Genomic DNA, 17,524 nt, shown 5'->3' with positions numbered 1-17,524 from the left:
AATTTCTCTGACAGATTGGCCAAAGGAGCTTCCTTTAGCCCCAGTGGCCACCCCATTGAAAGGCGTTGGCGGCAATCAGAGAGCATTACGGAGCCAATACCCAGCACGTCTCTCAATAAAAGGAGAAAAAGGTGAGACAACTATACGACCGTACGTATTGAATAATCTATCTGTTTCCCTTTTAGGTCGGGACGTTTTGCAATCTCTTAAAGTTCAGCTCAGCATAGAAAAGCCTTTTTAGTGGAGGCCACTGAACCAGAAAAACCCTACATTAGAATGACATGGTTAACCGACAACCCGGTATGGGTGGATCAGTGGCCGCTAACTGAAGAAAAATTGAATCAATTAAATTTGCTAGTAGATAGGGAAGTAGCAGCAGGACATTTGATACACTCAATAAGCCCCTGGAATTGTCCAGTGTTCCTGATAAAAAAGAAGTCTGGAACTTGGCGATTTTTGCATGATTTGCGAGCAGTGAATGCAGTACTGGAAGACATGGGACCACTGCAGCCAGGTATCCCTTGGCCGTCCATGTTACCGGACAGCTGGCCAGTAGCGGTCATAGACATTAAAGACTGCTTTTTCTCCATACCATTGCACCCTGATGACAGTAAGCGATTTGCCATGATGATTCCAACAATCAACAACGCGGCACCTGCAAGACGACTGCAGTGGACGGTGTTACCACAAGGGATGAAAAACTCCCCAACTCTATGTCAGTTGTATGTTTCTCGCGCCTTGCAAGAATTTCGGCAGGCCCATAGAGACTGGGTGATTTATCATTATATGGACGACATTATTATATCTGGGCCAGAGGGGGTGGAACATGCAGTTGAGCAGCTTACAGCTGCCCTGCAGAGTTGGGGTTTAACAGTTGCTCCAGAAAAGGTACAGTTGCAGACTCCTGTGCAGTATCTGGGAACCTTGGTAGAGCGAACAACGGTAAAGCCACAGAAACTGACCATAACGAGAGAGATACGTAACTTGCATGATTTGCAGGTATTGGTGGGTAATCTGCAATGGCTACGACAGTTTATTCCTATCACACATAAGGAACTAGGTCCCCTAATAACTGATTTAGCAGGTCCACCAGATTTGGCTGCACCTCGTAAATTAAATGAAATGCAATTGACACTGTTACAGGACCTAGCTTCTCGGCTAAGTCAAAATTCCCTGGCCAGATATCAGCCGGATGTCAAATTGGAGCTTCATATAGCTCTGCAAAAGGAGGGGGCGAACGCAGTAGTGTTTCAGTGGAATGAGCAGCAACAATTTTGTCCGCTACTGTGGCTTTACACCTCTATCAAGAAAAATGCTGCACCCCAATACACAGAGTTACTAGGGGATGCTGTACGCCGAGGGCGGCTCCGCTGTTGGCAATTGTCAGGAAAAGATCCTCACATCCTGTCCACTTCGTTATCTATTGCAACATTAGAAAATTTAATGATGATGGATACCAACATTCAGGGGGCGCTAGCACACTTTTCTGGTGACATCTGTCCAGCCCGGCCATGCATGGCACTAAAGGCATTGGAGTCAGTCACAGTACTGCCAGTTAGCCCAATTGTAATGACCCCAGTGCAGGGACTTACTGTATTCACAGATGCCTCTGGACAGACTCAGCAAGAGGCTATTGCTTGGTATAACCAAGGAACTTGGCACACACAAGTTTGGAAGGCAGAGGGCTCTATTCAGGGTTTGGAATTACAAGCAATAACGCATGCCATACACAGATGGATCAGTATCCCGATAAATATTGTGACTGACAGTGAGTATTGCTACCGATTAGCTCTCCGCTGTACGCTTAGTTTGCCCGGAACTACAGCCCCAGCACGACTGCTTCAAAATGCACTAGAACAGCGTACTGCACCTATTTTTTTTGCGCATGTTAATAGCCATACCACGTTACCAGGGGCTATTACAGAGGGTAATCATCGGGCAGACGAGGCCGCAAGTACTCTGGTACAGATAGCAGCGGTGGGGGTTCCTGCTCTAAAACAAGCTCAGTTATCTCATCAGTTCTTTCATCAAGGGGCTCGAGCTCTGGCCAAAAATTTCAAAGTGTCCTTAGCGGACGCACGAGCAATTATCGCTGCTTGCCCTAGCTGCAAATCTACCTCTTCCATAGCAATAGGTGTTAATCCGCGGGGCCTTCAAGCAAACCAGATCTGGCAGCAAGATATTACAGAATATCCCCCCTTCGGACGGTTTAAATATCTTCATGTAAGTGTGGATACTTGTAGCGGTTGCATCTATGCTACCACAGAAATCAAAACTAATGCACGTGCTGCTATCCGACATTGTTGTGCTGCATTTGCTACATTGGGGGTACCTCAACAGATAAAAACAGATAATGGGCCTTGCTATAAAAGCAGCTTGTATAACAATTTCTTACAGAACTGGGGAGTGGAACACCGTCCTGGCATCCCAGGCAATAGTGGTGGCCAAGCTATAGTGGAACGGGCACATCAAACCATCAAGCGTCAGCTTGATCGGGTTAGAGGCGGGGAGAGAGTGTCCCCTGGGGGGCATTATGAGTTCCTAACAAGAGCTCTGGTAGTAATCAATCAAATGACTGGAACAGAGATATCCCAAATTTCCCAGCATTTTTCGTCTACATTGTCTTCCCGCTTAGCGGAAGCTCCAGTGTGCTTCCGTGACCCGGTCACTTTAGAATGGCACGGGCCAGTACCACAACTGCAAGTGGGCCGAGGTTATGCATGTGTGCAAACTGCGAGTGGCCCTCGATGGGTGCCTGCTAAATGGATTCGTCCAGCAGTAAAGGGTTCAGATGCATGTTTTGATGCCTGAGTGAATCTTCCCCATGTGATAATATCCTATTAAATATGTGTTAAGTTTCTCTTTCAAATCACTAACACAGGGACAGTAAACAAATGGATCCCTGCACGATGGCTACAACCAGTGCTCCAAGCTGCCTTGCGTCCGTCGGATTGTTAACAACCTGTGTGGCAGCTCCATGGACATCAGTTATGGAAAGAAAAAATGTGTGGGTAATTATGGTTAGTGCCACAGGACAGGACATCATTTGTTTGTCTATATCATCTTCAAATAAGCCTTTCAGAACATGCTTGGTCAATCTGCCAGATCAGATAGCTGTAGGACGACAATTCTGTGTAAAACAACAGCAGCCGCGAGTGCTGAGTGCTAAATAACAGAAGATGGAACTTTTGGGATCCCTAAAGATGGACTTCTGCCTATTTTCTTTAACTATTCAGGAGCTAATGTTACTAGAGGGGTAATGATTGTAAATGCTTTAAGACCTATACATTGCAACGACACAGCATGGTGTAATCATGCTACCGCATATCAAAATCCAGACAGCATAAAAGACCTAAATGAAGTACACATAGCTTTGAATCTGGTTGCCAAGATAATATAGAGTTTTGGAAACCAGGTGAAATTATTGCTGCTTCAATCTTTGCACTTGATGTGGCAAGTGTCTAGGCATTAGCTACGCTAAATAAATTGGGCTTTTGGCTTGCTAAGTAAACACATGCAATTATATCAGTACTATTAACACTGTTAATTGATATAGGTTCTATACGCTATACTATTTTACAAAACAGAACCGCTGTTAGCCTGCGGAGCACATATTTGACAGACCTTGTTGCATGTGCTGGCCACACATGCAGCAACGTCTGGTCAGGCCTTGTTGTATGCGTTGGCCATGCGTGCAGCAACGTCTAGTGGCTACTCTTTCACTGAATCTGCTGAGGATAAAACGGGGGTGACTCGGGGCGGGGAGGGGGAGAGGATCCGGAGCACACTTTATTAACAACAGGGGACGCCCTGAAGGTGCTGCGCCTGCCTCCTTTCTCTGCTCTGACCCAGCTGATAATTATCCTCTTGCTCGGCGGTGGTGTTATTAGCATAGTAGGGTTGGTAACAGTAGATAACAAAGTCATGATTGTCAAGATTTTGATGGGCTTTGCTGCATGAATCTGTCTGATCATTCGGAATCTATTCACAAAAGTATTCAAAACTTGCAAAAAGGAGTACAAAAAACTGCAACAAAGTGATGATTTTGATATATTCAGAAATATTTGGTGGATTGATATAAGCTTGTTACTAATAGCTGCAGGATGCTTATTCATACTTTTTATATATGTATTTTGATCTGTATTCCGTGTGTGTGTTGAAATATGTGCAGACTGTAATAGATAAAGCGTTGAAACAAGCCTCTTGTCGTAAACAAACAAGGGGAGATGTAGGTCAGTGAAAACACACTGACCTTGGGAGGAGGATACAATCATGCTCGCTGGAAGAAAGCCATGGAATGAGAAGGGAAGCTTTAAGATACAAAACATTGTTAGCGGAATTTATGGCTTGTTTCAACAGAGGCCTGCAAAAATTAGTCACTGGCTTTGTAGATAAGAAAGTTACTGAAGTTATTATGTTTGTAGTAATAGAGAATATCATAATAGAAAATTAGTAGAAAATAGTGAAATTTAGGGTTTTTTTTTTAATATATATATAAGGTGTCATTAGTAATCTTATTAGCTTGTGTAGGGCATAGCTACGTGGTTGCTATCCTTAGCTAAAAAATTGTGATACTAGGCATCATACTAGGTATAGTCATTAACATTCCGTGCTTGGTCACCTGTCTATAAAAGTGATACAGAGAATAATACATCAGAACGCACACGCCATATGACGTCAGTTCCAACTGCCCATCTCACATGGTTGGGCTGTAGTGCCAGCCTGTCCAGCATGTCAAGCACCTAACCTGAACCAGGCCTTATACTACCCAGGCGTTAACCCCGGAGGTATGCTCCGAACCAGGTACGACAACTAGATATCACAGACTATGCGCTATTTGGCTGTTTCAAATACATTCATGTTGCGATCGACACTTGCTCCCGAGCTCTCTTCGTGTGTCCATTCACGACGTCCAAAACACAAAATCCATCCTGCACCAGAGCTGGGCTTTTATTTGCCTAGGGTACCTCGGAAAATAAAGACTGACCGTGGGCCGTCATGGGTATCTCACCACTTCCTGCAGACGTAGGGAGTCCACCATACGTTTGGCATTCCTCTGAACAGCACCAAGCAAGTGATTGTAGAACACGCACACAAAACCCTGAAAGCACAGCTAATCTGCTTCAGAGAGGGGGGAAAGAGGGGTTCTCCGGGGGTCTTGGTCGGTGAAGCGCTTGTGGTACTGAATCATATGTCCTTTGCTGACCCTTAATCCGGTTCCCCTATCCAAAACCATTTTTCCTCGCGTCAGCCGCTGTTTGGGGGCAAGGTACTCCCAAAGGTCTGGTTCCGCCTGCCAGAAAACCCAGGCTGGGAAGGTCCCGCTGATTTGCTAACATGGGGATGAGGGTATGCTTCTATCTCCACAGGTGCGGGGACCCGATGGATGCCAGCCTGGTTGGTACAGCTGTGGCTGGAGGATCAGCAGGGTAACCGAGCGGCATGGCACTCTCCAGCTCATCTTAGTGGGATTGATCCTGATTGTGAGTCTTCCAATGCAAGTGATAACGACTAATTTCTGGGAGCGGTTCACGAACTACATCAACTTTACTCAGCACGCGACGAAGGACTGACACAAATGAAGTTGGCATTAGATTATGCCCTTGTGAGGCCTGGCATTGTTTGCAGTGACTTGGAGGGAGTCCTAGGTCTCCTAAGCTACTGCTGTTTGGACTTCAGCAAAAATGCTTCCTTGGCCTCGGAGAAGACACGTGCGCATGCTGCCCAGTTAGTATTCAACGTCAGGGCTCTAAAAGACTGGGGGTAGTTTTCGGACTTCCTCAGTTTACCTAGATGGCTAAGAAATATTGTGTCCATAGGTTTGACGATCCTAGTAGTTGCTTTGATAAGGCTTTGTTTGTTTCTGTTATTGTTACCTTTCTTGCATGCTATGATTGAGGGGTTACTAGGCGACTATTCGTAATCAACTATGTTATAGCGTCATCCGCCTCAGGGTACCAGCCATTAGACTAGAGTGATTTAGCATAGAGGGGGGGAATTGTGGGGTAACGTTAGAAGGGATGCACGTACACTGGAGGGGCGGTCCGTGGCAACTCACGCACTGGACGCGGATGAATCCATCAGTGCAGGGGTTAGGTGTGTCCATGTACGTGGTGGGCACGGATAAGTCCAGGAGTGCAGGGGGCAGGTGCGTCCACGTACGTGGTAGGCACGGATAAGTCCATGAGTGTAGGGGTAGGTGCGTGGTGGGCATGGATGGGTCCATGGGTGCAGGGGGGCGTGTGCGTTCGCGTGCGTAGCGGGTGTACGGGTATTTAACCCTGTGTTGCGCAGTATTAAATTGAAGGCTTGGCTTGACGGTATCCGTGTGATGCCCTGCTTTCCCCGGAGCGGGGCTCCGGTGCGTGCGGGGTAGGTTAGCTGGCAAGAGAAGCCTGCAGTCGTGCATTGTTCATTATGGACTAGATGAACCATTCTATGATTCTATGATTAATATCCTTATATTCTGTTATTTTTGTAGTTTTCCTTTGCTATTTTTGTAAACTGTCATCTCAACCCAGGAGTTTTCCTTTCTTCCCAATTTCTGTCCCCAATCCCATTGGGTAGGGGGAGGGTGAGCGAGAAACTGTGTGGTGACTTGGGCTAAACCACCACAGAGGGACAGTGTCAAATACCTTGCACAAGTCCAGGTAGATGGCATCAGTTGCTCGTCCCTTTGTTCTGGTTTTGTTAGTGAGGGGGGGCCTAAGGTGGTAGCTTCTGTAGGAAACTGCTAGAAGTTGCTCCCCTTTGTTCAGTGGACTCAGCCGGGCCTAGGGCAGACCAAGGCCGAGCCAACTGGTAGAAGAAAGTCCCATGATAACGCCTCTGCGATAACATATTTAAGAAGGGGAAAACAGAAAAAAAAAAAGTAGAGAAGATGTGAAGCAGCTGAGCGGGGGCAGAGAGTGGGAGGCACGAGCCTTGTGGGCCTTGCAGGCCTCACCCTCTGGCCTCCCACCGGGCAGCCAACTGGGCCCAACTCGGCCCAGCCCGGCTGCAAGAAGTGGAGAGGAGATGAGATGTGAATGAGATGTAAAAAAGATCCTGAGAGGCGTCTGCCAGCCTGTTGTGAAGTCCAGGTAGATGATATCCATTGCTCGTCCCTTGTCCACCGATGCTGTGACCCCAGCATAGAAGGCCACCAAATTGGTCAGGCATGATCTGCTCTTGGTGAAGCCATGTTGGCTGTCACCAACCACCTCCTTGCTCTCCATGTGCCTTAGCATGGTTTCCAGGAGAATCTGCTCCATGACCTTGCCAGGCACAGAGGTGAGGCTGACTGGCCTGTAGTTGCCCGGGTCTTCCTTATTCCCCTTTTTAAAAATGGGGGTTATGTTCCCTCTCTTCCAGTCATCAGGGACCTCACCAGACCACCATGATTTCTCAAATATGATGGCCAGTGGCTTGGCAACTTCATCCACCAGTTCCCTCAGGACCCGCGGATGGATCTCATCAGGACCCATGGACTTGTGCACCTTTAGGTTCCTCAGATGATCCCGAACCTGCTCTTCGAGTACAGTGGGCGGTTCATCATCCTCGCAGTCCCTGCTTGCGCCTTCTACAGCTTGGGTGGTGTGACAAGAGCCCTTATCGGTGAAGACTCAGGCAGAAAAGCCATTGAGCACCTCAGCCTTCTCCATGTCCCGGGTAACCAGGACACTGGTTTCCTTCCGGAGGGGGCCTACATTTTCCCTGGACTTTCTTTTGTCCCCTACATACCTATAGAAGCTCTTCTTGTTGCTTTTTATATCCCTGGCCAGATTCAGTTCTGCCAGGGCTTTGGCCTTCCTCACCTGATCCCTGGCCACTCGCACAGTCTCTTTGTAGACCTCCCAGGCTACCTGTCCCCACTTCCACCCTCTATAGGCTTCCTTCTTTACTTTCCGTTGGTCCAGGAGCTCCTTGCTCATCCACGCGGGCCTCCTGGCCTTTTTGCCTGACTTGTTCTTCGTCGGGATGCACCTCTGCTGAGCTTGGAGGAGGTGCTCCTTGAATATGGACCAACTTTCCTGGGCCCCTCTTCCCTCCAGGGCTGCCTCCCATGGCACTTGGCCCATCAGGTCCCTGAAGAGGCCGAAGTCCGCCTTCTTGAAGTCTAGTGCTGAGAGCTTGCCATGTATTTTCCTTGCTGCCCCGTGGATCTTGAACTCCACCGTGTCGTGGTCGCTGCAGCCAAGGCTGTCCTTTAGTTTCACATCCCCCACCAGTCCCTCCCTGTTGGTGAGCACAAGGTCGAGCATGGCACCCCTCCTTGTCCTCACAGGGATGTGAGGACTTTCCCGGTTCGTGTTGCATGAACTTAAGTGACCACTTGAAATCCATCCATGCACAATTGCAAGAGATACACCGATTGAACCAGCAATTAGTGGAAGCAACTGGATGGAACCTGTTTGCTAGATGGGGTGGGGGTGGTTAAAACAGTTATTGTTGCGGACTATTGTTGATACAGCTTTACACCCCTTAAGGGTACGGGTTGTGGAATACCACAGTGTCCCAACTACGGACCACACCATGGCATGTGTGAGGGATTTCAGCGATGGTCCTTGTAAGGCCACTGTGGGAAATTACAAGCTGCACACAGCTGTGGGAACGCAACCTTGGAGAGGGGAGCAAGGAGGGTTGTTATTGAGCAGGATGTTGCTGCTGTCCAGGAACTGCTGTTAGCCAGCAGGGCACATACTTGGCAGGCCTTGCTGCATGCGCTGGCCACGCGTGCATCAACGCCTGGTCAGTACTCTGCCACTGAATCTGCTGAGGGGATAAACAGAGGCGGCTCAGAGCAGAGGGAGAGAGAAAGGACCCAGAGCACACTCTACAAACAACAGGGGATGCCCTGAAGGTGCTGTGCCTACCTCCTTTCTCTGCTCTGACCCTGCTGATCATCATCCTCCTGCTCGGCGGTGTCTCCGGCTTAGTCGGGGTGGTAAGACTCTCATAAAGGGAAAACAATACGCTGTAACTGCTTATGCTGGTAACTGCTTATGCAAGGCTATAAAAGAGCAATAAATACTGTTGTGCTTTTAAATATCATATGCTGGGTGAACTTTGTGCATAGGAATCCTACGAACTGGCTACACCCTTGTCCACCAATGCTGTAACCCCATCAAAGAAGGCCACCAAATTATTCTGGTACGATCTGGCTTGCATCAGGAACAGTGTTGCCAGGAGAAGTAGGGAAGTGATCATGCCCCTGTACTCCCCACTGGTGAGGCTGCACCAGGGGTTTTGGGCCCCTCAGTACAAGAAGAACGTTGAGCTGCTAGAGCGTGTCCAGAGAAGGGCAACAAAGCTGGCGAGGGGTTTGGAGATCAAGTCTTATGAGGAGAAGCTGAGGGGACTGGGATTGTTTAGTCTGGAGAAAAGGAGGCTGAGGGGAGACCTCATCACTCTCTACAACTTCCTGAAAGGAGGTTGTAGGGAGGCGGGTATTGGTCTCTTCTCCCAAGTAACTAGCTATAGGATGAGAGGAAATGGCCTCAAGTTGTGGCAGGGGAGGTTTAGGCTGGATATTAGGAAACACTTCTTTACTGAAAGAGTGGTCAGGCACTGGAACAGGCTGCCCAAGGAAGTGGTGGAGTCACCATCCCTGGAGGTGTTCAAAGAACATATAGATGTGGCACTTGAGAACATGGTTTAGTAGGCATGGTGGTGTTAGGTTGACAGTTGGACTTGATGATCTTGAAGGTCTCTTATAACCTTAAGATTCTATGATCTGCCCTTAGTGAAGTCATGTTGGCTGTCACCTATTACCTCCTTGCTTTCCATGTGCCTTAGCATGGTTTCCAGGAGAATCTGCTCCATGACCTTGCCAGGCACAGAGGTGAGGCTGACTGGCCTGTAATTCCCTGGGTCTTCCTTGTTCCCCTTTTTAAAAATGGGGGTTATGTTACTCCTCTTCCAGTCATCGGGAACCTCATCAGACTGCCACGACTTCTCAAATATGATGGACAGCGACTTGGCAACTTCATCCACCAGTTCCCTCAGGACCCCTGGATGCATCTCATCAGGTCCCATGGACTTGTGCACCTTCAGGTTCCTTGGATGGTCTCGAACCTGCTCTTCTGCTATAATGAGCAGTTCTTCATTCTCCCAGTCCCTGCTTTTGCCTTCTGCTACTTGGGTGATGTGGCTAGAGCCCTTGCCAGTGAAGACTGAGGCAAAAAAAGTCATTAAGCACCCCAGCCTTCTCCATGTCCCAGGTAACCAGGACACCGGTTTCCTTTCGGAGAGGGCCTACATTCTCCCTGGACTTCCTTTTGTCCTCGACATACCTATAGATGCTTTTCTTGTTGCCTTTGACATCCCTGGTCATCTTTCTTTGTTTGCCTGCACTCAAGGCCAGCTCTGACAAAGCACTGTTGTTTAACCTGGGATCAGACTGCTGGGAAAGAGCTGGAAAAAGCCTCAGTGCAGGGGCTACCCCTTTCACTCAGTAGCTGCATTTGGGTTCATGCCATTGGACCTTGGTCCTTGCCTGAGCTACATTGCTGGTATGCTATGTACACTTCTACCTGACCATGTACCTTTTTGATCCTATCCTTGCCTTGCTGACTTGATTTCCTGGGTTGACCTTGGACCTGCCTTATCACTATGGCCTTGCTTATCACTGAACCATAACTGACCCTGGTCACTGTCACCAGATCTGCTCTGCTTTCCTTGTTCAAGTGCTACGAGACTGCACCCCTTTGTTGAGGCCATTGCCTCTGTCTGCCTTGCTGTCACCCTCAGCTCCCAACTCGCCAGCTCTTGTGGAGCAGCCACTCTTTCTGCTCCCTGAAAATGACCACCAAATCAACCGGAAATTTTAAATATTCTTTCTACCAAGTTGCAACTAGCATGTTTGTCCAATATTTAAAAGATAACTAGACTCCAAATCTGGACATACTTCCAAATGATGAAAAAATGCAGATTCATTCTGAAAAGAAAATTGATTTTGGAATGAGCTGAAAATACTATCAACAAACTGAATCTTAAGTTATTTCAACAATTCAAAACATGAGGATTTGTGCGTTTATCAGAGCATTTGACAGGCAGCTAGCATTCCAATATCCAAGAAAGAGTAATTAAATTTGACTAATACATGCCCTTTCCCAGGGTCAGTATGGTAAATCACAAATATTTAGAACAGCAAGGGAATGCAAGCAAGAAGAAAAATATGCTAGAAGACAAATATCTCTAATTAATTAAAAATATTGTCTTGAGTGAAGTAAGTACATATACTTCTTAAAAAGCCAGAGAGATTTCTAAGTGTAACACTTAAAGTTAGCTACTGGGTCTAGAAAAAAAACCCACTATTAGTAGAGTAAAATCTATATGATTCATAAAAACTGCACCTTGTAAATGGACCATTTATGCAAACCTCACCTTGTCACTGTCATTGCTGCAAATGTGATCTTGATGGATTGCCTGGCATTGAAACGAAGTGCCAATGCTACCTACAAGGGAATTAGAGGAGGAGAAGGAAAAAAATCATTAAAATGAAATCCCAGTTCCTATGAACACTAAAACTAAGTATAGACAACTGTACAGAAAATATTTTTACATGGCAGAGATATTTACTTGCTAAGCATCTGTATCAGACATCTCTTATATTCAAGACAATAAGCAGCAGAGAGACATTTTTCAGTGTGCCAGCAATAACTTCACTCAGATTATTTTTTTAATACTTAAAGATAACAAAATTAGCACTGATTCATCAATCCAAAACATATATGCAGTAAAATACCTATGCACAAACTGGAACAGGTTGCCCAGAAAGGTGGTGGAAGCCCCATCTCTGGAAACGTTCAAGGCCAGGCTGGATGAGGCTCTGAGCAACCTGATCTAGTCAGGGATGTCCCTGCTCCTTGCAGGGGGGTTGGACTAGATGACCTTTGAAGGTCCCTTCCAACCCTAACCATTCTATGATTCTATGAAATAAGGACTAAGCTGGACTGAATAAAAAAAAAAATAGAAGCTGGGAACAGCTTTTGGATGACATGGAAATGAATACATGTAGAAAGCCTGTATGCTGTGGAAAATAAGTCTCCCTCTTCCCATTGAGCAAAGAAACTTAAAAAAAAAATAAAGTAGAAAAACAGTCTCATTTGTAAAGCTGCATTATTACATGATTTCCTTGTGGAAGATTGCCCTGGTTCTGGCTAGGACAGAGTTAACATTCACCTGAGCTGGAAGGGGAACTGGAGCTGGTAGCCCCTATGGCTAGGGCACTCAGCTGGGATAGTTTACTAATTGGCCAACAGCTGGGGTAAGTTTACCCAAATTAGCCCAAGGGCTATTCCATCCCATGTGACATCATGCTCAGTATTTAAGTGAGGAGGGTGGTAAGAAGACCTTTTTGCTACTTGGATGGAAATTGTGTATCATGGTTTTGCTGTGAGCTCTTGTTCTATATTTGTTTTCTATCTCTGTTTTGTTTTTTTTTCTTAATTTTATTTATTTATTTATTTATTTTGACTCACCCCATGAGTTTTGCCTTCCTGTCTTTACTAATTCTCCTCCCTGTCCTACTGGAGAGTGAGGGGAGTGAGTGAGAGACTGTGTAGCTTAGCCTTCAGCAGGGCTAAACTGATAGTTATTTTGATGCCCAATGTAGGGCATGAAGGGTTGACATAACCACAGATCTTACTAGAGTGACTTGAATCAAGATGTGTTATACACACTTGTTGTTTCGGGTATTAGTTGCTGGTCATGATGTTGCAGTGCTTGGTTATGTTATTGTATTCTATACACTCTTTTATGTACCATGTGTTTCTGGTGGTGTTGTCTATCACCTTGGGGAAAATGATGAGAATTATCATTTTGTTGTACTGTGCAATATCAATTTGTGATATGGTAACATCAATGGCCTGTTCTGGTTTTGTTAGTGAGGGGGGGCCTAAGGTGGTAGCTTCTGTAGGAAACTGCTAGAAGTCGCTCCCCTTTGTTCAGTGGACTCGGCCGGGCCTAGGGCGGATCTGCTGCTGGCCAAGGCCGAGCCAATTGGTAGCAGAATGTCCCGTGATAACGCCTCTGTGATAACGTATTTAAGAAGGGGAAAACAGAAAAAAAAAAAAGAAGAGAAGATGTGAAGCAGCTGAGTGGGGGGCAGAGAGGGGGAGGTGCGGGCCTTGCAGGCCTCACCCTCTGGCCTCCCGCCGGGCAGCCGACTGGGCCCAACTCGGCCCAGCCTGGCTGCAATAAGTGGAGAGGAGATGAGAAGTTGAAGTGAATAAGATGTAAAAAGGATCCTGAGAGGCGTCTGCCAGCCTGTTGTGAGGAACGGCTGCAGACACCAAGGTCAGTGAAGAAGGAGGGGGAGGAGTAACGCGGCTCCTGGCCAAGATTCCTCTGCAGCTCGTGGTGAAGACCATGGTGGAGCGGGTTGTCCCCCTGCAGCCCATGGAGGTCCACGGAGGGGCAGAGATCCACCTGCAGCCCATGGAGGACGCCACGCTGGAGCAGGTGGAGGCCTGAAGGAGGCTGTGGCCCATGGAGGGCCTGCTGGGACAGCTGTTCTAGAGGGACTGCACCCCGTGGAAGAGATGACCCATGCCGGAGCAGTTTCACAAAGGACTGTGGCCCGTGGGAGGGAACCCACGCTGGAGCAGAGGAGGAATGTGAGGAGTTCTTCCCCCGACGATGATACAGCAGCATAAAACAACGCATGATGAACTGACTGCGACCCCCATTCCCTTCCCCCCCCCCCCAGTGCCGCTTGGGAGGGGAGGTAGTATAGAGAATGTTAAGCCCGGGAAGAGGGAGGGGTGGGGGGAGGTTATCTTGTTCCCTGTCTCATTCTCCTGTTAGTTTTAGAAATAAATGAGTGTTTTTCCCCAAGTCAAGTCTGTTTTGCCCGTAACGGTAACTTTAAGGATTTCTTCCCGTCCTTATCTCAAACCTTGAGCCGTTTTTCCTTATATTATCTCCCCCTTTTCTCTTGGAGGGTGGGGGGAGTGAGAGAGAGACTGCGTAGTCTGGTCCCGATCGGGGCTGAGCTATGACATGGCCTTAAAAGTAAGTTGGTACCTGTATGTGGATGACTTCCCCAACACTTTCACTTCCAGGGTAGTTAAAACAGTTTTTAAGAACTTTGAATATCTAGGGGATATTCAAGCTAATGTGATGTTATTGCTGTGTCTCTTCAGTGTGTGCCAGGTCTTGTTTAGGATTACAAACTCAGTTTTAGGAATATCCTCCAGAGATCTGCCCTGAGGTGAGATAGTAATGTGTGGCATGGCATGTGGGAGAATGTGGGCAGATATCTAGAGAACTTTTCATCTCCTATGCTTTTCCATTTTAGTCCTGAACAACTAAAGTGCCCTGATGAAGTGACAGAATATTTGAAGAAAAAAATGTTGTGGCTACTCCAAAGAGGCACAACTTAGTGTGCTGTGCTGGGCCCTGGCTAGGACCTACCAAACACTGCTCAATGTTATGCAGCACCCTCAAGAGAAAGAGAGGGAAAACAGACTGATCTGCACTATAGCTACTCAAAATCCAGCAACAGGTATTGTAGCTGAATCAGAGAATGAACCTGTGCTGGTATCAGTTGCCCCTGTACACAAGAAGAAAACTTGGAAGCTTCTAAGAGGGAGCAGGAGGAAGCAGCATGCTGCCCTGTCAGTGAGGAGGCAGACTACTTTGAAGCAGGTCCATCATGAAGACAGGAGGAAGAATTACTTGCTTTATGCCAAGGAAGAACTTGGCAGGAGGGCCCCTCCTCTTCCTCAGAGGAAGAACTCCTAAATGAGACAGTAACCACTCGGTCTCTATCCCTGAGTGAGCTGTGAGACATGCAAAAATATTTCATCCATTGTCTGGGTGAGCATGTTGTCAGTTGGCTGCTCTGGTGCTGGGATAATGGGGCCAGTAGCCTGGAATTAGAGGGCAGAGAAGCTAGGCAGCTGGGATCCATTTCTAGAGAAGCAAGCATTGACAAAGCAGTTGGAAAAGGGACACAAGCCCTCAGCCTCTGGAGGTGACTCCTGTCAGGTGTGAAGGAGAGGTGTCCTTTCAAGGAGGATGTAATATGTCACTCAGGCAAGTGGGGCATCCAGTACCTAAGGGAATATAGCTGTGCTGGAGGTTATTTATGATGATCTGGACAGTGAGCAGTTATCTAAAGATCCAGATGAAGTCAAGTGCATGTGACCAATGTGGCAAAACTTTGTTTGAAGCGCACCATGATCATATGTCAACTCATTGGCAGTTATGACCTGGAAAGACTGAGAGGAACAAACAGTGGATGAATTGACTGGCCGACTCCGGCAGTATGAAGAAAGTCTGTCTTCCTCTCTATGGGCCTGTGTCCTGGCTGTGGAGAAACTGTCCCAGGAGTTTGAGCAATTCAAAGCAGATATGTCACATTCCCTGCTGGTATGGGCCAGTATTTCAGCTATTAGGAGTAAACGTTTCCCTGCTCAAGAGAGATGGCTTACGTGGCGAGGTACCCTGTGGTTTACCTTGTGTGACCAAGGGGAGGACATGAGGGAGTGGGATGGGAAACCTACCTCTGCCCTAGAGACATGGGTACGTGAGTTGCAGGGAAAAACAATTGCAAATAGAGGTTCTCCCTGGACAATTGCTGCACCAGTCTCCAGTGGGCAGAGTAGAAGGAGTAGCCTTAGTTCTGACCCTCTTGAAGGGACCTCTTGTGCATATTTAAAAGAAATGAACAATTAATATTACGAACAGGACTAGAGGGGCCCTGCCTCCAGCCAGATGGAGGAGAGGGACAACAGAGTTTATTGGACTGTGTGGATCCAATGGCCTGGCATGTTGGACCCAGGAGACTGTAAGGCTCTAATGGACACTGGTGCACAATGTACCTTGATGCCATCAAGATATAATGGGGCAGAACCTATTTGAATTTCTGGAGTGACAGGGAAGTTCCCAACAGCTGTCTGTATTGGAGGCTGAAGTGAGCCTGACAGGGAATGAGTGGCAAAAGCACCCCATAGTGACTGGCCCAGATGCTCTGTGCATTCTTGGTATAGATTACCTCAGAAGGGGGTATTTCAAAGACCCAAAAAAGCACCGGTGGGCTTTTGGTATAGATGCTTTGGAGATGGAGGAAATTGTACAGTTGTCCACCTTGCCTGGTCTGTCAGAGGCTCCTTCTGTTGTGGGCCTGCTGAGGGTTGAAGAACAGCAGGTGCCAATTGCTACCACAACTGTGCACCGGTGGCAATATCGCACCAACTGAGACTCCCTGATCCCCATCCATAAGTTGATTTGTCGTCTGGAGAGCCAGGGAGTGATCAGCAAGTCCTGCTCACCTTTTAATGGTCCTATGTGGCCAGTGAGAAAAATCTAATGGAGAGTGGACACTAACAGTGGACTATCATGGCCTGAATGAGGTTATGCCACCACTGAGTGCTGCTGTGCTGAACATTCTAGAATTTCAATATGAACTGGAGTCCAAGGCAGCCAAGTGGTATGCCACCAGTGATATTGCCAATGCATTCTTCTCCATCCCTTTGGCACCAGAATGCAGGCCACAGTTTGCTTTCACTTGGAGGGGGGTCCAGTACACCTGGAATCGACTGCCCCAGGGGTGGAAACACAGCCCCACCATTTGCCATGGACTGATCCAGACTACACTGGAAAAGGGTGGAGCTCCAGAACACTTGCAGTATATTGATGATATAGTTGTGTGAGGCAATATAGCAGCAGAAGCTTTTGAAAACAGTGAGAAAATAATTAAAATCCTCCTGAAAGCTGGGTTTGCCATAAAATGAAGTAAGGTCAAAGGACCTGCAAGAGAGATGCAGTTTTTAGGAATAAAATGGCAAGATGGATGTCGTCAGATTCCAATAGAAATAGTCAACCAAATAACTGCTATGGCTGCGCTGACTGCAAAAAGGAAACGCAAGCTTTCCTGGGCGTTGTGGGTTTCTGGAGAATGCATATCCCAAATTACAGTATGATTGTAAGCCCTCTCTATGAAGTGACCTGAAACAGGAATGTTTCTAAATGCGGCCCTGAACAACAGCGAGCCTTTGAACAAATTAAACAGGAGATTGTTCATGCAGTAGCCCTTGGGCCAGTCCGGACAGGACAAGAGGTAGAAAATGTGCTCTACACCGCAGCTGGGGAGTATGGCCCTACCTGGAGTCTCTGGTAGAAAGCACCAGGGGAGACTCAAGGTTGATCCCTAGGCTTTTGGAGCTGGGGATATAGAGGATCTGAGGACTGTTGTACTCCAACTGAAAAAGAAATACTGTCAGCATATGAAGGAGTTTGAGCTGCTTCAGAAGTGATTGGTACTGAAGCACAGCTCCTCCTGGCACCCTGACTGCCTGTGCTGGGCTGGATGTTCAAAGGGAAGTTCCCCTCCACACATCATGCAACTGATGCCACGTGGAGTAAGTGGGTCGCACTGATCACACAGCGAGCTCAAATAGGAAACCTCAATGGCCCAGGGATCTTGGATGTAATCACAGATTGGCCAGAAGGCAAAGATTTTGGAATGCCACCAGAGGAAGAGGTGATGCATACTGAGGAGGCCCCACCGTATAATAATCTACCAAAAAATGAG

At 47.4% G+C, this 17,524-nt stretch overlaps 1 protein-coding gene across 1 annotated transcript in view; it reads right to left on the bottom strand.

The window, feature by feature from the left end:
- Positions 1 to 17,524, bottom strand: part of LOC147596588 (E3 ubiquitin-protein ligase RNF38-like) — a 254,090-nt gene that overhangs the window by 175,822 nt on the left and 60,744 nt on the right. The window contains exon 2 of the mRNA XM_086769690.1: positions 11,368 to 11,438. Coding sequence (XP_086625816.1) covers positions 11,368 to 11,438 — 71 coding nt within the window. The remainder of the gene's footprint in view (positions 1 to 11,367; positions 11,439 to 17,524) is intronic.

Source organism: Chlamydotis macqueenii, chromosome W, assembly GCF_036417535.1.
Source record: "Chlamydotis macqueenii isolate bChlMac1 chromosome W, bChlMac1.mat, whole genome shotgun sequence".
Classification (NCBI taxonomy): domain Eukaryota; kingdom Metazoa; phylum Chordata; class Aves; order Otidiformes; family Otididae; genus Chlamydotis; species Chlamydotis macqueenii.
The sequence above is the reverse complement of the archived record's forward strand: the minus strand, read 5'-3'. Positions and strand labels throughout refer to the sequence as shown.